Genomic DNA, 26,949 nt, shown 5'->3' on the forward strand with positions numbered 1-26,949 from the left:
AAGCACTGGTGCTCACCTAAGCCGCAAGGAGATACACCCAACTGGGAGGTAAGCATCTTCCATCTTCCAAATATCTGCTTGAACTGTAAAGTAGCTTTAGAAGGATAGAATTCCTGTCTTTATAAGGAAAAAATAATACCAAGCCATAATGCAATGTACCAGCTTATTATTTAACTGCGTTAAAAATTTTAAGAATTGAATGGGCTTTTCCATTTGCCTTTAACTATGTTAGAAACTAAGATGTTTCACTCAACAGAAGTCAAACTTTATTATTAAAACTTTCCCAGCCAAAAGAAGAGAAAATTACTTTGTTAATTACTTTCATTATTTATCTTTGTATAGTTCAGTAATAACTATTCAGAGACATGTCATTGGGAGGTGCTTGATTTCATTCTTAAATATTCATCTTTATCTTGTTTCATGCTCTTATACAATATTTTTTGCCTATTTTTGCTACTTGAGCCAATAATACACACAAGTCAACTGACCAAAAAGTGAAGAGTTTCCAACAAGGAATACATTTTAACATTTTTTCATGATTATTACGCAGGATGTAGTTTCTTAAAGATGATTGTGTTCATTTATAAGTAATTAGACTTCTAAACCCAAGGAGAAAGGTACATATAGATAACTTTGACATGCGGGTGGGGATGTGGTATAATAAAGAAGGGTTTAGATAAGAGCAGAGATTCTAGATCTGTTTCAACTAAAATGACATTCAACTGGTTGGCAATGAACATATGAACCCAGCCCTTGATCAAATAAAGAATTTGAAGAATTGTTAAATGTAAATCTTAGCCTTAAAACTACAAATAAATGCACCAGGGAAGTTGGGAAAATTGTTTTTCTACAAGACTTTGTGGCCCAGTAGTTCTTTTGAATTAAACAAAAGTTAAGAAATACATGATCCGTTTTGCTTGTGAATTTTTTAGATTAGTGCATAAAACTAATGAGGTTTGAATAATTTGATTTTCACATCTAAATTATTTCTATGCTTTTTAAAACAGGCATCATTCTGATGACTGTTTCAATGGCTGTGATGGTTTTGCACATAGATTACTAGAGTAACAACAAACATATGAAATGTACTGTCACCCTCATTACCCAAAGATTTCTACACAACTATTTAATAACAATAAATTAACAGTGGTTCATCAAACCAAATGGGTGGGCATTCTAGAAATTTAGTGGATATGAAGTTGAAAGTCAACCAATTCTCAACTTCAACTGGTTTTCTTAATCCACTGTTTGTAAATTTGCAAATACTTTTGTAAAAAACTGTCCTTTGTAATTCTATATCTACTATGTCAGCATAAACTATTTCACCACCAAGTATACAAGATGCAAAATCTTCATTAAAAATTATCCAAATGGGACTCAACTTCCAGAATGGTGGTATGAGGAGCTCTGTGAACCCACCCCTTAGCAAAACAACAATACTATAACTTTAAAATTACGGTTGAAAATTGTAGGTACACAACTATTTAGTCTCTAGAAATTGTCCTGAGGAAAAACAACAAATGTAGAAAATTTTGTTCAAGACAATCCACTACATTTCCATAAGAACAGCAAGAGTTTGGATTTTGAACCACAACTCACTTCCCTGCCAATTCCACCTGGATGTGATGGTGCTCCACTCTGAGGGGGGGTACAGCCAAGAACACAGGACTCCCCCTCAGCCTAGATCCCAGCATAGGGCTATGGTATATCCCTGGGAAAGCAGGCCACAAGCATCTCATCCACCACCAGTGTTGCAGAAGCTCTACCCTAGGCAAGAGCATGTGAAAGATCTGAGGCTCTCCTTCCAACCATCCCGCATTCTTAATGCAAAAGAGGAAAAACTCAACAACTAAAAGACAAATAACCCATTTAAAAATGGGCAAGAGATTTTAGACATTTCTCTAAAGAAGAGGTACAAACGGCAAATCACCGAAGAGGTTCTTACTATCATTTAGTCATTAGGGAAATGAATATCAAAAACACAAGATACCGCTTCACACCAACCAAAATGGCTATAATCAAAAAGGAAGAAAATAATAATTGTTGGAGAGGAGGTGGAGAAATTAGAACCAGCATATATTGCTGGTGGGAATGTAAAATGGGTGAGTTGCTGTGGAAGATAAGTTGGTAGTTCCTCAAAAAGTTGAACATAGAGTTACCATATAACCCAGCCGTATAACCCATATAATTCCACTCCTAGGTATTATCCCAGAGAACTGAAAATCTAGGTCCCTGTAAGAACTTGTGCACAAATGTTCACTGAAGCATTATTCACAATAGCCAAAAAGTGAAGATAACCCAAGCATCCATTGACTGATGAATGGATAGATAAAATGAGATATGGAATGGAACGATGGAATATTATTCAGCAATAAAAAGGAATAAAGTACTGATATGTACTATGGCATGGATGAACATCGAAAAGATTATGCTAAGTGAAAGACTATATATTGTGTGATTCCATTTATATAACATATCCACAATAGGCAAACCTATAGAGACAGAAAGTAGATTAGTGGTTGCATATGGCTGGAGGGGATGGGGGTGGCAATGAGCAGGAATAGGGAGCCACTGCTAAAGGGTACAAGGTGTCTTTTGGGGGTAACAAAAATGGTCTAAAATTGATTAGTAATGGTTGCATAACTTTGAGTATACTAAAAACCACTGAATTGTGTGCTTTGGGTGAATTGTATGGTGTTTGAATTATATCTCAATAAAGCTGTTAAAAGAACATGTGGGTTTAGAACTTGGAGTTCATGAATCTTCATGTACCACCAGACCAATAGTTTATGTGAAGATCTTTCCTAAGGGCCACATGAGATAGATGAAATAATTGAGTGACACAGGGGATACATATTATATGATTTGTATATGTTTACACACCTGCCCAAGCTTTTCTCTGTTTAGAAATGTCAAATGTCATTGATGCAGTCCTATAGAGAATTTGTTTGCAATGCCCTAACTTTTGGGACTCATCCACTCATTATATTAATCCAAGCTCAGCGAGGCCAGCTGTTCCTCCTGTTTCTAGATAAGTCTAGTTCTTTATCAGTTCTTTAGGCCAGTTGTTGAAAAAGGCCACAATGTGTGAGAGAGGGAGGGTACCTGAATCTCAGCCAAAAGTGTACTTGTCTGCCACACAGACTAACCCGGTTTCACTTGCACTAGATTGGCCCGGAAGTAGAAGTCTTGGGGGTAAAGGAAGAGCTGGAGCGGCCACTGTAGTACTCAGAACACACTGACATGTCACTGCTGGGAAGCATCTCCAGTGATTATAATAATCTCAAATATAGAAACTCCCAAATAATTAATATTCTCCTCTATTCATCTTCTATATTTTGTGTTCCCATAAACTACCTGATCCTGTAAAGAACTGTGGAATTGGATGATAATGCTTTGTCCAGAAATGGGAATATAAAATTAGTGAGTCTGAGTTTCATGGGGGTATAAGCAACACTTGAACTTGTTGCCAGCAACAGTTATGAGTACACTGAGCCAAAGTATACCTTTAGCCTTAGGGATTCAAATAAGTCTACCTGCATCAGGAAACCTCAAGATTTTCCATTCTCTCCAGGCCAAGTTTATCCTTCCATGCACAAGTTTAGAAGAGCATACCATGCTGATGAAAATGGGTTTCACGCAGTTTTCGACCATCAAAGCTTTTGTAGAGATCCTATTGTCATATCTTGTCAGATTTCTAAAAATTAATTTTAAATGTCCAACCAGTTGTCTATAAATTAAGTACATGTAGGAAAAACCTGATCATAGTTATTACTTATTGATATTGCTTTGATTCGGATTAATAATGCTTTAATTCAACATATTTATTGTGCATCTACCCTGCACCAGGACAATTCTAGGCCCTGGATGAGTAATAAACAAAACAGACAAAAATTCCTACCCTTCAGGAGCTCAAATTCTAGAGGGGCTGTCATATAAATACATAATTTTTAAGTGAATTATACAGTGTATGAGTAGGAGATAAGGGCTCTGGAGAAAAACTAAGCAGGGAAGGGAACGAGGTACAACTTTAAACTGTGGCATCAGGCTAGGAAGTAAAATTATGTAATTAGATAATATAAAGGTCACGTATGGGATGGGCCATAAGGATTACCTGCTCCAAGTTAACTTCTCCCCCAGGAGCTTTGGTTTCCCCTTCCCGTCAGCATTGTTTTACTACCTTGGATTTACTGCTGTTTCACCAAAGAAAATATTACATTAGCCCCAACATTCCAAGCAAGCACAAGGAAGACATAACTTCATGTCTTTTCTAAAGAACTACAACCTAAATAAAACACCGCCTTATGACAACAAAAATTCTTGTTATGGGAAATCATTAGCCTGGGCTTTCAGTTTTCTTGTGGCCTTTCTCTCTTGCTTTGCCCTGGATTCTCGTAGTCTGCCAGCGGATTGTGTGGTAAATAATTAAGGACCACTTTCCCAAAGCTAACACCTTTTGAAAGAGTGAAGAGGGTGGGGGAGAGTTTGAGAGAAAGAAAAATTTCCAGGACACTCTGGAAAGGTGAAAGGAGAACAAATCTTTCAGAGCTACGTAACAGAGCACGGAACCCCACAGATCAACTGGAACAAAGGAGAAAAGCAACCAGAGAGCCTCTGCTTTCCCAGACCTTCCTAGAATCTCTCCTCAGGGCACCTGGCTTAAAAGATACCTGAGGACACATTGTTCTAGTAAAATATAATGGGTGTGGCAGATCTCCTGAAATAGAACTTTTAGAAAATGGCTTAAAAGGGAGCAAGGACTTGATTTTTTTTTTTTAAGTCAAAAGGGAACATTTATTTCAGGCTTGAGGAGAAGCATTTGAATCAAATTAGAAATAAGTCAAAAACCTCCCTGTTATAAAGGAGTTATTATGGAGCATTAGAATTCTCATTCATTTAGTTAACAGATTTTAATTGAGCAGCCACTATGTGCCAAGTACTGGGGGAACAACACCGACCTTTCTTTCCTGAGAAAGGTCAAAGACCTTTCAAAGACCTTTCTTTCTTGAGGTTACCTTATATGCTTTTAGTTACAAAATAGTCAAAGCACACACCGTGATGAAGACAGAACTTTTTTTTTAATTGGGGTTTAGCTGTTTTACAATGTTGTGTTAGTTTCTAGTGTACAGCGAAGTGCAGTTCCCTGTGCTACACAGCAGGTTCTCATTAGTTATCTATTTTATACATATTAGTTTATATATGTCAATCCCAATCTCCCAATTCATCCCACCCCTCCTTTCTCCCCTTGATGTCCATACATTTGTTCTCTATGTCTGTGTCTCTATTTCTGCCTTGCAAACTGGTTCATCTTTTTGACCTGCCTGTCCTGACATCCCCTTCTAGGCTGGGTTAGAGCCTCTTTCTATGCCCCAGAGTACCCTACACTTCCCTATCATAGCACTTATTGCACTGTGTAGGACACTTGTGTAATTGTCTCTCCTCTTCTCTAGAAAGTGGCCTGAGGAGAGTGAGTAGGTCAGTCTTATTCATAGTTTATATCCCTAGTACATGCTTACTGAATATTTGATTGGATGGATAGATGGATGGATGGATGCATGCATGCACGGTGATTTGCCAGGTTGTAACCAGAGGTCTTTGCATAGAGAGGCAGCCTGGCGGAGTAGTAATTAAGAGTGTGTGCTCTACATTAACTGTGAGACTTTGGGTTAATATTGAAATTTCCCAATGCCTCAATTTCCTCATTTGTAAAATGGGTATAGAAATAGTGCCTCTATTATAATGTTGTTAAGTGAACTGTCTAAGGTAATACATATAAAGTTCTGGAACATAAGTTGCTCAATAAATATCCACTATTATTACCGATACAGAATGGCAGTTTCCTGGGTGACTGTTTGCTACTCAAATATTGCATCCCTGCCCTTTCAGCTCTATTATAAGATCGAAGGATGTCCATTAGGAATTCTAAACTAAAGTTATCACTTTGGGTTCAAGATCTCTGAAAAGATTATAAAGAGAATTTGGGAATGAATATAAGTAGAATATTGAACAAGAAAATTTGAAGGACTAGAAAAAGAAAGAAGGAAAAAAGCTCAAGACGGCACGTCCAAAGCAATTTTTCTGGGGCAGTAATACCTCTACTGCTCTCACACCCACCAGCCAAAGTGCCAGTTCATCTCTGTTCTGGAACATACTTGTGCCTCACAGAATGTCATGCTCAATAAATGTTCACTGATGCAGAAGAAGACAGAAAAATGGAAAAAAAAATTTATTTGAAGTCAAGCCTTATCTAAACCTAAGAGTGTTATATTGTCTTTTTTGCTTCTTTTGAAAGTTTGATAATCCTCTTTTTGCGTAAGATCTTTAGTCAGAATTATCCTAGTGCCTCCTCACATGCACTGTTTATCTATTACCTTCTAAATAAGATGAAATGCTAACCTGTGACCATCTATGGAAACCTAGTAACTTTAATACTTCCCTCTACTCCTATTAAAGAGAATTCTCTTGGCCTCTTCCCCAAACATGGGGGAATCTCATGTTTTTATCTTCTTCTAAGAATAGTAAACTGCTTCTTAGTTGCAGCATGCAGACTCTTAGTTGTGGCATGCAGACTTCTTAGTTGCAGTGTGCGAACTCTTAGTTGTGTCATGCATGTGGGATCTAGTTCACCAACCAGGGATCAAACTCAGGCCCCCTGCATTGGGAGCTCAGAGTCTTACCCACTGGACCACCAGGGAAGTCCCAGTCATTAAATTTTTAATAGGATATTTTATTGTCTAAAACTTTAAACAAAGAAAAAAATCAGTCAGGTTGGTCTAGTTCTGGTCTTGATGGGCAGGAAAAGCAGGTTATAATTCAGGACAAAAATGTTGTTCCACAGGTTTCCTCCATTTAAGAGGAAACCCTGATGCAAACACAAAACAGATGATATGGTACCCTCTCCCCACCCCCATGACCTATAGGGCAAATTCTTTCTCCCAGACTCATGTGAGTCACCATTTTACCTACTTACATCATTTGCGTCTTATGGGTTCAATAGAGTCACCTGAAAGGAATCTCTTAGGAGAAGAAATAAAATGCATGTAGAAAATAAGAGGAACAAATAATATTGTGATAAAAGTTACCAGCTTTGAGCTGTTACTAAAACCAGGCACCATTAAGCATCCTTTACCAATGTTGTGTAATCTTCACAACAACACAGAAATAACTAACCATCTCTGTGTTAGTGATGTTGTAACTGATGTTTACAGAGGTTAAACAACACCCAGAATAACACACTATAGCAAACTCCAGTTTGCCAATTTCAAAATCCATATTCTTTTATTATGGAAAAAAATTTAATGAAGCAAATCATTCTCCAATGGGATACTGAATGCTATTATAGAAGTAGTACCTTAGATGTGATGAAAGCTTAGTAATCTCTTCTTAAACCCTTCCTTCTGATGGGTAGCAACCCTCAGAAGGTGCTGTCTAGACTCTGTTTGAACAGTTCCCTAATGGAATTCTCACTACTTCAATCAGCCAACACTTTCCCCTTTAGATTACTCTTACTGTTTAAAGTTTTTCCTGAGTTTTTTGTTTTTGTTTTTGTTTTTGGCCACACCACACAGCTTGCAGGATCTTAGTTCCCCGACCAAGGATTGAACCCAGGCCACCGCAGTGAAAGCATCGAGTCCTAACCACTGGACCGCCAGGGAATTCCCCAGGTTTTCCTGCGATTAACCTCTGAAAACAATAAAACAATTCCAAACCTTTCCCTCCGTAATAGCTTGTAACACCATTTAAAACCTCTTAGATCTTTTAAGACCTCCTTGATATGTCCCTCCCCCAAAATCTTCTTTCAATGCTTCCCATTGGAAACCTTCCAGATTTTCGCCATCTAGCTTCCTGAGGATGTGCTCAACTTGCTGGAGTGACTATTTTCAGCAGCTAGAAGGATGCTAATCAAAGCCAAGAGCTGGTGGCACAGTACTTCTATAAATATATAAGAATATTCGTGCTATGGTCTGAATGTGTCCTCCCAAAATTCATATGTTGAATCCTAACCACCAAAGGAGATGGTATTAGGAGGTGGGCCCTTTGGGAGGTGCTTAGGTCACGAGAATGGGACCTTCATGATGACATTAGTGTTCTTAGGGCTCCAGAGAGATCCCCTGTCCCTTAGACCATGTGAGGACACAGCCAGAAGGTGGCAGCTAGGAACAGGAAGAGGACCTTCACCAGACCGCAACTGTGCTGGCGCCTTGATCTTAGACTTCCCAGTCTCCAGAACCGTGAGAAATGAATTTCTGTTGTTTATAAGTCACCCAGTCTGTGGTATTTTGTTATAACAGTCCAAACAGATTAAGACAATTGGATCACTTATTTGTCAACCATTTCACAACACTATTGGCTTATAATGAACTTGAAGTCAAGTAAAATTCCTTAGTCTTTTTTATTTGAACTGATCATGGGCCACATTTTTCCCTGTCTTACCCTTGGACGATTGACTTTTTGAACTGAAGAACAAGACTTTGTATTTTTCCCAAAGTTTTACCCTCAGTCATTTTTGGGACTCTGTAATCTGCTAAGTCTTTTAGAACTCCACCCCATAACTTTGGTTCATCTGCAAATTTGATCACCCTTACTTTCTATGACATAATTCAGATGGAAAAAGATGCTATAATGGTCAGGACAAAATGCAGAGCCCTGGAGCTCACCACTAAAGACCCACTCACCATCTTTATAATGCTTCCCCATTTACAAAACACTTTCACAAATATTATTTCATTTAATTCTTACAATTATCCTGTGGAAAAGATATTATCATCATTCTATATTTGAGAACAAAGATTCAGAAAGACTATCTTACATGCCTGATGTGACACAGCTAATAAATGACAAAATAGGAAACAAGGCTTAGGGCTTCTGACTGTTTCCAGTGCCTTTTCAAAGATGGATGTTTAAATACAGTGATTAACCTAATCTCTTTTTCCTTTTTTTTCCCCCACATAGATATCAACAATTAAATTTTAATAATAATTAAAATTTATTTTAAATAATTAAAATTATGAAAATTAAAATTATGAAACACTTTCTACAAACAAAATCTCACCCAGAAACCTAGTGTATAAAGCAGATTAAAAGCAGGCTACTCTGATAGAAGTGAGATGTGAGATGTGAGCCTCTTAGCTTCTGTCTCTTTGTCCCATCTGGGGCCTCTCCTCAACCCTGCCACAGACGGTAATGTGGCACCTTATAGCCCTCAGAGCACATTGGGAAATCACTAGCCGATGGCATGTCCTCAAACTAAACTTCTCTAAAAATAAATTTTAAAATAAGGCTAGCTTGTGATGCTTTGTTTTTATAATACATTCTAAAATTTTGTGGGAGATCATCTCTCTAAGAGGTTTAATAATCTTTTACACAGAATAGAATTGTTTTAAAGTTTGAAGGCGTCTGGGTTTATTTAATTCAAATATTAATTTCACAGATGAAGAAGCTGCAACCCAGAGAGGAGAAGTAACACACACAGAATCATTCCTCAGGAAAGCAAGGACAAGAACCCAGACCTGGACCCTTCTAGGCAGGTAGATTCTTCTGATTGATTATATCATAGAGTCTCGCTTTTAGAAATCTGCCCCTTTTGCCTATAAGATGACATCTTTAACAAGATGAAGCTTCTGGTTCTTGCTTAAGCAACCAAGAAACATTTATGATACACTTGATATTATAATGGCATTTAAGATGATACAAAGGAGTGAAATGTGGCAATTCGCTTTAGTAATGAGGCCTTGAAACAGTGGTTCTTAGCTTATAGACATTACAGGCTCCTTTGAAGTGTATACCAAAAAATGTTTATGCAAAATTCGCAAACATTTCAAGGGGTTCACAGATTCCACAACCCAGCCCCCCAACCAAGTTCTTGGCCTCCTGGTTAAGAACCTCTGGCCAATTTCAGTACAAGTGCCAGTGTCAGGATTACATAGCACTAACTACTGTCTTATTTATGGGTTTGCTGGTTAAAACTGCTTCTGTTTCGGCATCCTTCATTTTTTATTTAAATGGAGCAGTATCTTATCCTGGAAGACCTCTGATACAAGAAAGGAGTAAATGTTTCAAAAAGTACTTAGCTAACCAGATGGGACAAATGAAGAGAGGAATATGATACACTGAAAACATTTTCTTAAAAAACGTTAATGAAAGTAAGCCTGGTCAGTGTTCATATGGGACATTCACTTTCTTTCTGCTTATTTTATTTTTAAGAAAGAAAGAAAAGGAAATAGAGTGGAAAAAACCTAGACTACCACTAGCCACCTACCCACTTTTATTAAATCTATAGCAAATGGGGAAAAAAGAAAAGGTAGAGGGTGTGGACAAAAAGAAACAGATTTATCTTCTGTTTCTTAATCCTTCTCTTTTGCTGCAATATTTTAAGAGATTTATGGTTTTGAAACAGTTGGCAACAATTTCTTCAGTTCAGAATAGTTTGGGAAGCTCCACTATTACTTTAAAGTTACTGATAATGAGGCTTGATTTTTCTAATTCAAAAAATACTTGTTGGACACTTAGCATTTGTAAAGCATTTATAAAGTCATGTGCATGATAGAAAGAGCACTTTGGAGTGAGAGAATCCCAAGACTGGGTCTCAGTGTTGTTTCCCCCTTGGCTTCTGACAGTAGTGAAGTACAAAAACGTAATGAGTCTCAGTTTCCTCATCTTTGAAATGAGGCAATATACTTTTTTATCTACTCTGTGATAGCCACACCAGAACTGAGTAAACATTCTGAAGAATAATCTCTCTTAAAGTGGCTTCGATCTTAACAACTGATAAAGTTGACACATTCTGCCTTAAAAATGATCTCATTCTCTTCTATTCTTTGTCTGGTATTCATAGGCTTAGCAATATTACGTTAGTATAGTGTATAATGATCATAACAGTTAACATTCACTTAGGCCTTCTTCCTATGTTTTATTCTTTATACTTTACATCCTTTAATCTTCCCAGAAATTGTATGAATGAAGTTCTATTATCATTCCTTTTTTTCCAGTAGAGGAAATTGAGTCAGAGAGGTTGAGCAACTTAGCCAGGGTCAAACACAGACAGGATCCAGAGCCAGAGCTCGTAACTACTCACCACACTGCCTCTCGGGAGGCTTCTCACCCAGCTCCCCATGTGGTCACCGTGAGACTCTGGGCCTCAGTTTCTTCATCTTTAAAGTTGGAATCATTTAAGTTAAGCATTTAGCCAGTGCCTGCCACAGTGGTACTTAATAAATGCTGTTTCTGTCCCCTTAAGAGAATTCCACATTATACAATTCTAGTGGTTTTAAGGAAGAGATCTGAATTCATTTCCTAGGGCTGTTGTAACAATGTACCACAATGTTGGTGGCTTAAAACAAGAGAAAATTATTCTCTGATAGTTTTGGAGGCTAGAATTCTGAAATCAAGATATCAGCAGGGCTGCAATCCCTCTAGAGACTCTAGGGGAAAATTCTCCTTTCCTTCTTTCAGCTTCTGATGGCTTCTTGGCTTATGGCTACATAACGCCAATCTCTGCCTCTGTCTTCACTAGCCTTCTCTTCTGAGAACACTTGTCATTGGATTTAGGACTGACCTGGGTAATCCAGGATGAGCTTTTGCAGAGATCTGTAACTTAATTACTTCCACAAAGACACTTTTTCCAAATAAAGTTACATTCACAGGTTCCAGGATGTAGACATATCTTTTGGAGGGCCACCATTCAACCTACTACAATATCTTAACCCAAATATTTTTCTATCTTGGCAGATTTCCTCTGGTATTCTTTTTTTTTTTTTTTTTTTTTGTGGTACGCGGGCCTCTCACTGTTGTGGCCTCTCCCGTTGGGGAGCACAGGCTCCGGACACGCAGGCTTAGCGGCCATGGCTCACGGGCCCAGGCGCTCCACGGCATGTGGGATCTTCCCAGACCGGGGCACGAACCCATGTACCCTGCATCGGCAAGCAAACTCTCAACCACTGCGCCACCAGGGAAGCCCCCTCTGGTATTCTTGACAAACAAACCCACATTTATTCAAAGAGGGAAAAGAACATTTCATCTCACCCAGTTTGAGTGTATAGTTAAATTGGTTCCAAATCTATTGGTTGAAAATATTTTTCTTAATATGCCCAGTTGCCATTAGCCATCTCCACATTTACTTGAGAATCAACAAAGTTCTTAGGAAATGAACAATTGTTACTCATTTAAAAGAATAATCTTGGAGCTCAGCCCTTTTCCACTTTTCACTAGAAGCATGCAGGTACCCATGTACCTGGGAGCAGGTGAAAGAGAATGAAGCCAGCATAATATGTCAATGCCGTTCTGACCAGGAGAATGAGAAATCCACTAGGCTAAATTGTCATTGAGACTTCTTTCTTTTGTTATCTCACTTAAGTAACTCATTTCTAAGTACAAGATTGCAAAATCTAATTAATTTAACTGTCTAAAAGCAATGACATGTCTTGACATAGCTCTATCACTCCTGCCTTTCCCTTCTCACCTCCCTCTGCCCCATCTCAGAAACTAGCTGACCTAGAATGCTAACCAATCCAGTAGGGAAATGTCCCTTGATCTGGGGGTTGGCAGAGAGAACACCTCAACAGTGCTGTGTCTATCTCCATGACCCTTGGAGTCAGGCTAGCTCTCCACTCACTTTCCTAAAAGCAGTAATAACTGAGATACTGAAGCAGGTCAGTTGAGGGCAGTAAAAAAGCAACAGGCTGTCTTACTATTGTCACAAAAAAATCACACCCATGAAAGTTCAGTGTTGCTGGTCACCAAAAACATTGAACTCATCACCAGAAGCCTTCCACACAATGTAATAAGAAATAAAGAACAGGCCAGAAGACTGAGAAGGAGAAGGAAGAGGGGGAAGAGGAGGAGGAAGAAGAACAGAAAAATAAACAAAAACAATAAAAAGTTTTATGAGCAAATCTATTCAATGCTATCCAAAAAAACTGCAAAAAACACAACCTAGAAAATTAGTATTAGAAAATACTATTGGAAGAGTCCTGGTTGACCAGCTGCCTATGCAACCGGATTTCTTTTGGCAGAACACTGGGAACAAGTGCTCAGCAGGTATGAGACAAATCAGTATTGCAGTAACTGACAAATCAGTATTGCAGTAACTCACCTTCCTTGCCCTCAAACTCCTCCTTGGGAAAAAAAGTCTTCTATTTCTGAAGACATATGAAATATAATGACAATAGGCAGGGATGAGACAAAATCTTGATTTTTTTGTGCTCAGGCTTCTAGCTTCTGAGAAAATTGAGTCCTTAGGAACAGACAGTAAGCAGGTATTTCCTTTACCAAAGTGTAGTTTTGATGGCAAAGAGCTGGGGAAGAAAAGAGAAAGGCAGAACTGTTATGACGTACATGGCACATAGTTGCCAGGAAAGGGGTTTGTAATAACAGTAGAAAAGTAAATTACTAACAGAAATTCTAACAGTAGAAAAGTAAATTGTGAGGTTCCCAACTGGAACCTCACAAGCAATTTTGCTAGACTAGTAATGCCCCACTACAAATTGAGACTCTCAATGACTTTTTTTGTTTTTAATTAATTAATTTATTTATTTATTTTTGGCTTTGTTGGGTCTTCGTTTCTGTGCGTGCGGGCTTTCTCTAGTTGCAGCGAGCGGGGGCTACTCTTCCTTGCAGTGAGCAGACTTCTCATTGCAGTGACTTCTCTTGTGGAGAGCATGGGCTCTAGATGCGTGGGCTTCAGTAGTTGTGGCACATGGGCTCAACAGTTGTGGCACATGGGCTTAGTTGCTCCACGGCATGTGGGATCTTCCTGCACCAGGGCTCGAACCCGTGTCCCCTGCATTGGCAGGCAGATTCTTAACCACTGAGCCACCAGGGAAGTCCTGAGACTCTCAATGACTTTTTTTTTTTTCTCTCAATGACTTTTAAAAAATATTGTTCAGACTACTTTTAAATTGTATTTTTAAATTTCAGTCCTTCTTAATTTTTAGAGTCATTCACTGACATTTAAAATTCTTAAATTGTGGTAAAATACACATAACATAAAATTTTACCATCTTTGCCATTTTTAAGTGTACAGCTCAGTAGTGGTAAATATATTCACATTGTTGTGCAACCAGTCTCCAGAATGTTTTCATCTTGCAAAACTGAAATTTCACATCCAATGAACAACTCCCAATTTCTCCCTTTCTCCAGCCCCCGGTAACCACTATTCTACTTTGTTTCTATGAGATGACTACTCCAGATACCTCAGATAAGTGAAATCATACAGCATTTGTCTTTTTAGGACTGGCTTATTTCACTCGGGATAACATTCTCAAGGTTCATCCATGTTGTAGCATGTGTCAGAGTTTCCTTACTTTTAAAAGATAAATGATATTCCATTGCATGTATATACTATATTTTGTTTATACATTCATCTGCCAATGGACATTTGGGTTGCTTTTGGCTATCTTGAATAATGCGCTTTAACATGTGTATACATTTAATGACTTTTTCTTTTGGTCTGCTTTTATTCTCTCCATTTCTATTTTTTTTTTTAATCTTTATTGGAGTATAATTGCTTTACAATGTTGTGTTAGTTTCTGCTGTATAAAAAAGTGAATCAGCTATATGTATACATATATCCCCCTATTTAAACGGTTATTAACATCTTTAAGTCCACTGTTAGTGTTGCAACTCTGTTCACTTTTTACCTCTAAAAACAAATTGGCAGCCCTTGGGAACAATATCTACAGAAGGAAAAAGCCACCCAGAAGCTATATTCTTTCCTCTTTCCTTAGGATAATGGGTTTTTTCTTTCTTTTTAAAAAAAAAAAAAATAGTAATAAAGAGGTTCATCCTAGGAAATGACATTACAGTTAAAATCTTGACCTGAAAGCCTTACTCTCCACTCCCAAATTGGCAGGAATAAAGAAGGATACTTTTCCTGTTTCTTTTTTTTTGGGCTGCCTGGCTTGTAGGATCTTAGTTCCCCGACCAAGGATTAAACCCGTGCCCTTGGTAGTGAAAGCACGGAGTCCTGACCACTGGACCACCAGGGAATTCCCCTTGCCCTGTTTCTATATGAGTCAATGACAGGACACCAGGAAAAAGGAAAGATATGTCCTCTCCTATTACAAGTTTCTCTTCCTATTCATAACATCTACTCAGCATTAACCTATGTGCTTCTCATTTTTAATTTCACTATATGTATCTCCTTTTTGATAGCCACACAACATTGAAATTGATCTAACGTGAATTTGGTATTTCCTAAACTATTATGAAATTTTCTGTTAAAGTCAAATTCCAAGTTTCCTTTCCCAGCCAGAAGTCCTTCATTCATAAATCCCTCTAGAGTCTGTCATAAAATGCCAAACCACCAGGACTGCTTTGAAATTACAGTTACTCAACACACACTGTGATGCCCAGCGGCCTCAGCTGATAGTTGGACTAGAAGTACATGTTTTCTGTTGTTCCGCTTTTGTTGGTGTTAATGGAAATTGGAGGCCAAAAGGTTGTTTCAGATCTCCACAAAAACACTCTACTCTTGTGTATTACTCAAACCAACACCATACCAACAACTTGGCTAAATTGTTGGTGAGACTTTTTCCTCTTAGTACACTATTTCAGTAACTCACTTCTAAGATTATAAAACATTGAGTAACTTAGCTGCCTAAAAGCAGAAGCATGCTTTGACTTACAATTGTTTGTTTTTTCCTCTCTGAGGAGTCTATAAATTGTGCAAGCAATTCATGAATGTGTAAAGAAAGTTCCTTAATTGCCCTATGGTTGTTTGATTTGCTTCTCTGGCTTTGATTTATCACAAACCTTTAAGTTGGTTCTTTTAGCTCTCTCTAAAGACTTGGACTTCAAGTCCATCACTTCTGGTCTGACTTCCAATATTCACCTCAGTATCAGCATGAAGAATTGCTTGCCAAAGGGTGACTGGAGAGTATTCTAAGATGACAAGGAAATTCCCTGGAAAATGTTAAGCAAGAATAGAACCTTCTGTGAGACACAGAAAACATTACAGTCACCCACAGAAAACTTAGAGCAAGACATTTGGAAACTGGGAAGCCAATAAACTATTGTTGTGTCTGATTTGTACATAGACACAATGTGAGGTTTTTCCTTTAATCATACAAACTTGTATCTTTGTGAATCAAACTGTGTTTACATAAAGAAGCAGTTTGTGATCAGGTCTCCAAGAACCATGACACAAGTTTGTGCAGTGCACAGCCCACACAATGGAATGTGGTGGCCCTGCCCAACACACATTTAAAGATTTGTGTAAAGATTGCAATGTCTTTCAAATAGTGGCTTGTGTTAATGGTTATATACATGTGTTGTTTTGTTATTATTACTCAATGTACCAGGAAGTTCATTCAGCAAACAAATAAGGGCTGAGGGGTTTTTTTTCCCTGTAAAATGTCCAAAGCACTCCATTGTTGAGGTAACTGTTATAGAATATTCTATGAAGACCCTTTGACTCTATAATAAAATCTTGCAAGTAGTTTAAAGTTGTACCAATCCACAAGGAACAACAAACACTACTATTACTATCATTATGACTCTTACAAATATTTCTAAAGAGCTCACAAACTATCCCCACATTCCTTACCATATCACTGAGACAGACTTAGAAGCAATTATCAATTATCTTCATTTTACACAGAGAAGCTGTGACCCAGAAAGACTTTGGAACTTGCCCAAGGACACAAAGTAAAATGAATGAATGAATGAAGAGAAATAAAGATAAAAAAGATGAAGAGAAGAAAAGATGAAGAGGAAAAAAAGCTGTAATAGAATTCAGGTCTCCAGATGTTCTCATCCTGGGATTTTTTTCCATTAGAACCACTTTTCTACCGATCTTAAATTTTTACTCACCTAGAGTAAGCCCTTGTAAAAAGCCATTTTAATGGGATTTAAAACCACTATAGAAGTGCTTTTTAATTCCCCCACAGAGTCCATGAACTTTCAACAGTATTGGAAACTTTAAAAGTATTTGTCCTATCAGTACCAGCTCCCTTTCATCCTACAAAAAAACATCCTACAAAAAATTGTACTGAATTTGACAGTACTTAGAAAACAATCTGTCTAAAACTTATTGCCTGAAAGCAGACAATGAGAATTCATAAGTACCTCTTATGTACCCCACATTGTGCTATGGGAATATTAAATAAGTACAAGTGTGGTCCCTACCTTCTACAGCCTTACAATTCAGTCAGCCAACCAGCCCACCAGCCAGTGTATAAGTATCCCACATTCCAGGCACTGGGGATATAGAGATGACCATGGCATATTGCCAGTATTCAAAGACCTCATAGTCTAATGGGGAAACACTGTACATGGCTAATTATAATACAGTATAAAAGCTACAATGGTAACCCATAAAAGAAAGCAATACACATTCCTTGGAAGGGTGGTCTTCCTGACCTGAGAATGTTTCATAGAAGAGAGAACACAGAAGCTACGTCTTGAAAATGAATAGGATTTTATCTAAAAGAAGAGGGGCACAAAAATATTTCTAGAAAAGAAAAGAGGATGAACTAAAACATGGAAGCTTAAGAGTGAATGGCATTTAGCAGGAGAGTTCAGAGATGATGCAGGAGAGGTGGAGGGATCAAACTGTGAAAGGCCTTACATGAATGTTTCATTTCATAGGAAATGGAGAGCCACTGAAGTATTTCAAGCAGAAAAATAAATCTATAATTTTAGAAAGTTAATTGCAACAGCAGCATGGAAGATTGTAAGGTGAAAAGGAGACAAGTTGGTAGGCTATTTCATTAGTCCAAGTGAGAGATGGAGAGAGTCCACAGCACTGCCCAATAAAATTTTCTGCAGCGATGGAAATATTCTATATCTGTGCTGTCCAATATGGTAGCCACAAGCCACATGTGGCTAATGAGCACAAAAAATTTAAATTGCCACATGTGACTAGTGTCTGCCAAACTGGACAATGCAGAGACATCTTGGAGAAGCTAGCAGTTGAGATAAGCCTTAAAGGAGGGTTTTTCCAACTGCAGGTTGCAATTGGTGGGTTAAGAAATCGATATGGTAGCTCACGATTGGTATTTTGTAGTGAATGAAGACAATAACATAGAACACAGCAGAATGAAACTGAATGGAATAAGAAATAAGATATCAACGTGCAGAGTATTATTTTGAGAGATGTTTATTTCAGTTATATGGGTATATGTATGTGTATGTGTACGTGTATGTACCCTGGATCAAAAGTAAAATGTACTTTTCATCTCTATTGTGTTTGAAAATATTTGAAAGCCAGTCCTTTATGGAAGACTATTATTTAATTATGTTCAAAGTTATGAGGAAGAGTTTTGCAGAAAGGCAGAACAGCATAAGCAAAGTTCACTGGAGTTTGGAATAAGGGTAACTCTGGACCTTTCAAGACTTTCCTAATTATTTTTTTGCCTTCAAAAAATTTTAATAGACCTTATTGTTTAGAACATTTTTAGACTTATGAAAAAATTGAGGTGATAATACAGCAAATTACCATATACCCTGCACCCAGTTTCTGCTATTAACATCTTACATTAGTATGACACATGTTACAGTTAATGAGCCAACGTTGGTATGCTATTATTAAAGCCAATACATTACTCAAATTTACTTAGTTTTTACCTAAAATCCTTTTTCTGTTTCAGGATTCCATCCATTACACATTACATTTAATGGTCATGTTTCCTTAGGCTCCTTTGGGCTGTGACAATTTTTCATACTTTGCTTGTTTCTGATGATCTTGAGAGTTTTAGGTACTAGGAGAATTTAAGGTCAGGTATTTTTTAAGATGCTCTTCTGTTAAAATTTGTCTGATGTTTTTTCTCATTATTAGACTGAGGTTGTGGGTTTGGGGGAGGAAGACCAAAGAAGTAAAGTGCCATTTTCATGCCATCGTATCATGGATACATACTACCAACATGAGTTATCACTGTTGATGGTGGCCCTGATCAGCTGGCTGAGGTAGCGCTTATCAGTCTCCTCCATTGTAAATTTACTCGTTTTTATCACCCTTTTTCACACTGTACTCTTTGGAAGGACATCACTCTGCTCCTTCTTTAAATGAATTCCTTAATTAAAGGAAGCCTTGAACTTGAGTAAATCTATTGAGTTCTTTCCAAAGAAAGCTACTTCCGAGTACAGACACAGTCTCTTTTTAGATACAGCATCTCTCTCTGCAGCAGCAGGCAGGATACTTTTTCCCCTTCTCAGGTTTCCAAGTTCCAAATATGAAGCACAAAAAAAGCTGGGTGATTGACGTAGAATTCCAAAATAAGTTGAGAAGGAGTTAACCCAAATTCAGTTGCAAATCCTTCTGACTTTTCTCTTCAGCCCCGGATTCTGACATTTTAGAAGGAAATTTAAACCAAAATGTGTTAAGTCTTTTTCCCCTCCTCCGGAGGGAAGGTTCATTTTTAGCTAATGTTTAGAAAGGGAAATCCCTTCCTTAGAAAATCCAATAATTTGGAGTACTTTCTTTAGGCAGAGGAGGGCTGCAGGATGAAGTCGTTTGCAGTATTTCCAAGGAAAGCGCCACCCTAACAAATCCTCTGCTACTCATCTTTCATTGTGGTTGCCTAACCTTGTACCACTCCTGTTCCCATGGAGAGAACCAAAACCAAAAAGCCTCCTGAGCAAGCCCAGTCTCTACTTTCGCCACCGCCCCGCACGTTCCCTTTCACAGCGTTCTCATTTCATGACTCATATACATGGGTTCATGAGAGCATGTGGGTTTTTTTATTGCTCTATTTATTCTAACCTTCTTCTCTGTTCAGGCCAGAAGAAAGGCTTGCCCCTGAGTAATGTGGATCACAAGTCCCCGGAATTCACCTTCTCATTGTGACAGAGGAGATTAAACTTTACTTTTCCCCACTGTACACAAATCTAGTGAGAGAAAAATACATTCAGTGACATTCAGAAATAAAAAATAGCCACTTACTCTCCAATCAATTATGAGATAACTTCTTAGGGGAATTCCAAGTCCTCACTGTTTTCTACGATCAGTGTCCCCCATTCATTCACTGGGTTCCCTTTAGAAATCACTCTCTCTCTTTCTGGTTCCCAAGACTCTCATAATCCTTCTCTAATAATCTCTTCCTTCCTCCGTTTCTCCCCCAACCTGGCAAAACTCTTATTCGGGTCTTTTATCCATGCTAAGTTGTACACTACTAACAAGAACCTTAGCCTTTGCCAGTTCCCAGTAATACTTGCAATAAATGAAGACTTTGCCAGACCTTCATTTTACTAGAGGAGAAGCTGAACAGTGGGATTTCAGGAAAGAGTCTTGAGTAAGAGAAGAGTAGAGCCTGGGGAAACTGAGAGAGGGTGAGGCTGAAGTCTTCCAGATACCTACACACTTGATTTCAATGTCCTTGATCAACTTTGAGGACCACAGAAAACCTCCATTGGAATTTTTGCTTCTTTCATCCAATGTCAATTCACGAAACACAGGGAATTCACCACCTGGAATAGTCGAGTCACTTTAATTCAGTTTGACAAACCAATTTGATGTCAACCAATTTAATATCAATTTAATGTTAGCCTCATAGTCTTGGTACTTTTCTTTAAAATGAGTGATTGGGTCTAGGGGATTCTACGGTCCATCCAGCTGCTAATATTCTAGGATTCCACTTTAGCTACCTAATACATGTGGTAAATATTGTCTAAAATATATATTTCTGGAATATATCCAGCTGAATGATAATCCTTGGGGGCAATGGCCATGACTGTCTCAGTCACCATGGTATCTCCAGTTCCTGGTGCGATTACCAGCATGGTAATAATTATTTTTAATAAATAAAAGGAAGTGGGGGAGAGGGAAAGCCTTTCACCAGTTAGATTCCATCTTCCTATCTATGTATTTCCTCCATATACAAATCCCTTTAATTGATGCTTTGCTTGCATTTTTGCTAATCCTCACAGCAGCCTTAAACATAAAGGATTATTATTTCCATTTACAGATGAGGAACTTGAGGCCCAGAACACTTAAGTAACTGGGCCAAGGTCACATACTCAGCAAGTGGAGAAGTCAGAACTTGAACCAATGCCTGTCCTTAGTCCCAAACCCATTATGAAAATGCAATAAAAAGCACTTTCTAAGCTACAGATAATCCTATGAAAACAGAAATTGTTTCTGTTGTTATTACAAGAGAAACCCTGATAAATCAAGTCCATTAAGCATATTAGAATGTGGTACTACATGGATCCTCCTGAAGAAGGAGATGTTATCCTGTTTTTAAAACAATGGCCCATGTCTGTGGGTCTATTTCTGTTTTGCAAATAAGTTCATTTGTATCCTTTTGTTAGATTCCACATAAGTGACATATGATATTTGTCTGTCTGACTTACTTCACTTAGTATGATGATCTCTAGGTCCATCCATGTTGCTGCAAATGGCATTATTTCATTCTTTTTTATGGCTGAGTAACATTCCATTGTATATATAGTTTGGTTGGGGTATATATATATATATATATATATATATATATATATATATATATACACCACACTTATGGTTACCAAAGGGGAAAGGGGGTGGGGAGGGATAAATTAGGAGGTTGGGATTAACATATACACACTACTATCTATGTAAAATGGATACCCAACAAGGACCTACTGTATAGTACAGTATTCAATATTTTGTAATAACCTATAAGAGAAAAGAATCTATAAAAGAATACACACACACACACACATATAACTTGAATCATCGTGCTGTTCACCTGAAACTAACACAACATTGTAAGTTAACTATACATCAATAGAAAAAAAGGAACATTAAAAAACAAACAAGCAAACAAACAATGACCCAGAAAAAGCCTTTCCTCAGGCCTCAGTATCCATCCCTCCAGGTAACAGTGCTGGCCCTTGCCTCACCCCCACTTTTTACAGAGAGCTTCACCCGCTTTGTGTCCCACAGGGGCTCACAACCCTCCCCAGTCACCTGAAGGCATCACCACACAGCTTCAGCTGTTAAGAGTCAAACCCATCCAGGCCACTGTACCACCGAAGACATACCACAATGTGCTTAGGCAGTGTCAACTTTGAATGCACAAACTCATTAAAGATTTAAGAGGGTTTTAAAAATCACCAAGTTTAGAGAAAAAATTAAAAGAAGGAGGAGGAGGAGAAGGAGAAGAAACAAACTACTTCCTCCCTCTTTTCCGTATACGGGAAATCACCTTTTAAAAAACATATAATTAAAAACAAGGAGAAGTGTGGTGTGCTTGAATAAAGTAAGCATTTTAAGTCTCTTGTTTAGCTTTACTGGGATATGCCATCAGGTCTTTAAGGGCAAGTTAATTTCACATTTGATTGTGAAAGATTAAGACATTAAGATGTTTGCTGTCATCTAGCTCTAGGTTACCTGTGAATAATTAATTTCATGCCATTTTTGTCATCTTATTTCTCAAATTCAGCCTCTTTTCCTAGTTTCCTCCTTAGCATTTTTCCATGCCCTTTCCCCCAATTTAGTGCTAATTCCTGGCCCCTCGTCACTGCATGTTTGTTACATGGTCCAGTTTGCTGCTGCCTAGAAGAGCATCTCCTGTCTGCAATGCCATTTTGGAACAGATTCCTTCTGAGGCTGTTACTACTAAGAGAAAACCACATAGTAATACTCAAAATACCCTTATTTAATGAATGAATGAATTCTCCTTCCCACATTACTCATCTTAAATTGTCTAAAGTGGTTGTCTTAAATCTTCCATGTTGTCCCATAGGACAGCAGTCCCCAACCTTTGTGGCACCAGGGACCGGTTTCATGGAAGACAATTTTTCCCGGGGGTGGGGGTGGGGTGGGGGATGGTTCAGGCAGTAATGTGACATTGGGGAGCAGTGGGGAGCAGTGGAGAGCAATGGGGAGCTGCAGATGAAGCTTCACTCGCTTGCCTGCTGCTCACCTCCTGCTGTGCGGCCTGGTTCCTAAAAGGCCACAGACCGGTAGTGGCCCACGGCCCAGGGATTGGGGACCCCTGTCACAGGAGACTTAAAAATGGACTCAAAAGGAAGTAAAACATATTACTGAAGCAAATCCAGAACCTCAATATAGTGCATATTCTAACAATAGGTTGTAGCAGATGATTTACCAATAATAACCAACTCTCCTCTCACCTTTTGATGAGAAACAATGAATAGATAATCTTTAAAATTGCTTTTCATTAATAAGGGGGAAAAGAATCAACGAAAAGGGGGATATCAATGCTTTTTATTGACTCTTTTACTTGAGACTGAAGTGAGATGTGACAATAAAGTACTTTTTACACGTCAGAGCTGACTACTGAGAGGGCTGGGAAATGATCCAGCGTACTGTAGAAATGGGCAAGAAAAAAATTTTTTAATCTTAATTCTTTAAATTGTTAGCAATATGTGACCAAGTTCTTACCAGGTATCCAGCTTTGGTGTAATGCATGTTGGTCTGCTTTAGAACTGTCATCTCCTTGACTGACTGACTGATTTGTACAGCTTAACACAATGAACACTGACCACCTCACGGTTTCTACGGCTCAGAAATCTGGGCACAACTTAGCTTAGGGCCTCTGGCTCAGGGTCCCTCACAAGGATGCAGTCAAGGTATCCACTGGGGCTGCTCAAGCAAGAAATTTAATTTTTGAAGAGAAAGCAATAGGCAGGCAATTAATTAGTAGATTTTTAAAAGCTAAAATATAGAGAGAAGAAGTCAATGATGTTTCTAAATGAGTAATTTATCTCATTTATAAAAGTAAAAAGAATATTAAGAATATTTTAAACAGATTTTCAGTATATGGTTGATTCTGAATGAGTAACGCCCATGAGACAGCAGAGGCACAGATTTACTGAAATGATTGGTATTCAAAATCATTTCAGTTTGGCTTTAGAATGCAGGGAAGGCAACATGTCCATATGATCTTAAAGGCTCATCCTCTCAAACCCACCACAGCATTCCCCTGTTAAAAACCTTTGGAGCCCCCTCACTCATAGGATCAAGACAAAATACTTTGCCCACTCAGCTAAGGCCCTAGGGCACTTGGCCTCACTCTGGTCATTCCCTTGACCACCTATCAAGCTCCTTCCCACCCCTAACCTTTGCACAAACACAAGTTGATCCCTATGTCTTGTCCAGTCTCCCCATCTGACTACTCATTTTATCTGTTAGATTCACAATCATCTCCTGGATTTTATCTCAAATATCTCTTCCCCAGAGACATACTCAGACTGGATTAGGTTTCCCACAGCCCCTTATACATTGCTCTTGCCCTTTAGGGCATAATACAGTAGATAATTATATATTTGTGTACATTATTTGGTTGCTACCTGTCTTCCCAACTGGACCAAGCTTTCTAAGAGGTGGGTCTGGGCCTGTCTGAGCCATCATTCTCCCACCTTCACCCAGCACAGTCTGGAACTTCATACCTGGTGAATGGACTCTCACACTCCTGATCAGTTACCTGGCGCCACCCCAAACTCTGTCTAGGTAATGAAGAGGACGGAGCAAGTGTGGGTATCCATCAATAAGATTTTTAAAAATTAAATTTAGTTTGAAATATACAGTTGTCTCATGGGACAGCCTAAAAGCTCAAATAGGGATACCTCCTAATTTCTCTCTTTCAGCCTATCAGTGGAAGGTCTTGGTTGCTTGGATAATATTGTTCACTGAAATTATCACTTCTTCTGTCACTCATTTTCTTTTAAACCTTTGACCTTTGCTCTTTCTCTGCAACCAGAGTTAGGAGTGAAAAAGAACATTGGAGGTAACTTCTCACTGAAGTCCACCTGCCAGGACAAACCATTCAAATCCAATTACTTTGTCTCCACTCTGGCTTCTAGGAGACTAAGTAAAGGTATTCTCTACTTATTTGGATTACTCTGGCCATTATTACAAATAAGCATGACCTGGAAACACAGAGACTTTCCCACTTGAAGTTTTTGTGGAAATTTTCCTTGTCAGAAAGGGTTCCTTACTATCAAAGCCAAGTTATTGAAAGTCAGCAATAGCCTACCATATCCCACTTAGGTCGGGACTGTGAGTCATTTATAATTATTTTTTTAAGTTGGTTACTTGTCATTCATTCATTTACTCATTTGTTCAGCAAGTATTTACTGATGACAGTCTCTGTGCCAGGCATTAGGATCATGAGAGTCTCCCCATAGCCTGAGTCCACGGTCTTAAGGAGCAAAAACATCGTGCTTTTACTCAAAAGAGAATCAAATAAAAGAGAGATACATTCAGGTCAGAACACAGGAATGATCTTCAAAAATATTTAACTGTGATTTGAATAATAAAAGTTATCGAGGTGGACTTAGATGATGTAGCACCATGATACTCCTAGGAGTAAGCACAACAGGTACAGGTCAGCTTGTCTCCCCAAGGACACCCACCATGTCTCTGTCTGCAAAATCTTCCCAAGAATCTTTAAGAAATGAATGAATAAATAAAAATTGGTATATTGGGTTTCCCTGGTGGTGCAGTGGCTGAGTCCGCCTGCCGATGCAGGGGACATGGGTTCGTGCCCCGGTCCGGGGGGTTCCCACATGCCGTGAAGCGGCTGGGCCCGTGAGCCATGGCCACTGAGCCTGCGCGTCCAGAGCCTGTGCTCCGCAACAGGAGAGGCCACAGCAGTGAGAGGCCCGCGTACCGCAAAAAAAAAAAAAAAAAAAAAAAAATTGGTATATCAAAAAAAAAAGAAATGATAGATGCCCTTCCTTCTAGGAGGTTTTCCACATAGTTTTAACTGTGATCCTATCTGAGGGCAACAAAACATTTTTATATGGCTTTCATAAGTTCTCTACCCAAAAACCAAATGACCACCCAAAGGTACACTTTGGGCTTCACCTTTGTTTCAGAGGTCCCAAAACCATCTATATGTCCAGTGCCTCACTAGAAAGACTCATAGGACTCAACATATATTCACACTCACAGCTAAGGTTTATTATAGCAAAAAGATATACAACAGGATCAGTCAGGAAGACAGACACGGTTGGAGTCTGAAGAAATCCATTTATAGGCTTCAGATGTTCTCTTCCTCCCATGAGTGGACACACCAAGTGTGCTTCTTTCTTTACCAGCAAAAACTGCAGTGATACATGTCAATGTTTCTGCTCAGGGAAGCCCATTAGAGACTCAGCACCAAGGTTTTTATTGGGGCTGCTCACATGGACACTCCTTGCCTGGCAATTACAAAAATTCCAGACTCCCAGAATAAAGCAGGTATTCACCATAAATTACAGTGTTTGCACTGTCTAGGCATAGTGAATCATCCTTATCCATTAGGGAACAGAAAGAACATTCCAAAAGCCAAGTTCCCAGATGCCAGCCAAGGACCCTTCTAAAAATAGCAGCCTCAGGTTTGCTATATTAACTCTTTTCTGCACACTATTCTTTAACCTTCTACCAGAATATATGCTGTAGGAAATAGAAAACTCACATTTATCTCTCTAAATGTACAGGGCTAAAGAAAATGTGGTTAGACTCAACTGTAGATATTATTATCACTAGAGTTATTACTAGCAATTATTTTTAGATGTCACTGTTAATAATATTATTGCTATTCATTCTAGTAGTAATTATTAGTAGTAATGGCAATATTATTAATTCCTGTGATTAATATGTTGTTATTATTTCCATATAATATTCCTATTAGTAATTCACTCAATGATCATTAACATTCTTTGAAAATTTTTGACATGCTGAGATCATGAAAATATCAGAAGATTCTGTGTTTAGTGCCTTATTTTTTTTTTTCTTCTAATCTGTTACCTTTTTTAACAGGACAGACTTTCTGCAGCTTGAAGGAACCAGCCATGGATTTTAAACGTGTGAAGGACTATTTCTCCTGGCTCTACTATCAATACCAAATCATTAGCTGCTGTGCTGTCTTGGAGCCCTGGGAGCGATCCATGTTCAATACCATCTTACTAACCATTTTTGCTATGGTGGTATACACCGCCTATGTTTTTATCCCAATCCACATTCGCCTGGCTTGGGAATTTTTCTCCAAAATGTGTGGCTATCACAGTACAATTTCTAATTGA

The 26,949-nt window shown here is 38.4% G+C and overlaps 1 protein-coding gene across 1 annotated transcript; it reads left to right on the plus strand.

The window, feature by feature from the left end:
* Positions 1 to 26,949, plus strand: SPTSSB (serine palmitoyltransferase small subunit B; the record flags this gene model as incomplete). The annotated part of the gene is made up of 3 exons (XM_082839904.1): positions 1 to 48; positions 9,431 to 9,527; positions 26,687 to 26,949. Exon 3 carries the CDS (start codon positions 26,719 to 26,721, stop codon positions 26,947 to 26,949), a length of 231 nt encoding a protein of 76 aa, XP_082696030.1. The 5' UTR covers positions 1 to 48; positions 9,431 to 9,527; positions 26,687 to 26,718.

This window comes from Leucopleurus acutus (genome assembly GCF_964270905.1).
Source record: "Leucopleurus acutus genome assembly, chromosome: 5".
Classification (NCBI taxonomy): Eukaryota; Metazoa; Chordata; class Mammalia; order Artiodactyla; family Delphinidae; genus Leucopleurus; species Leucopleurus acutus.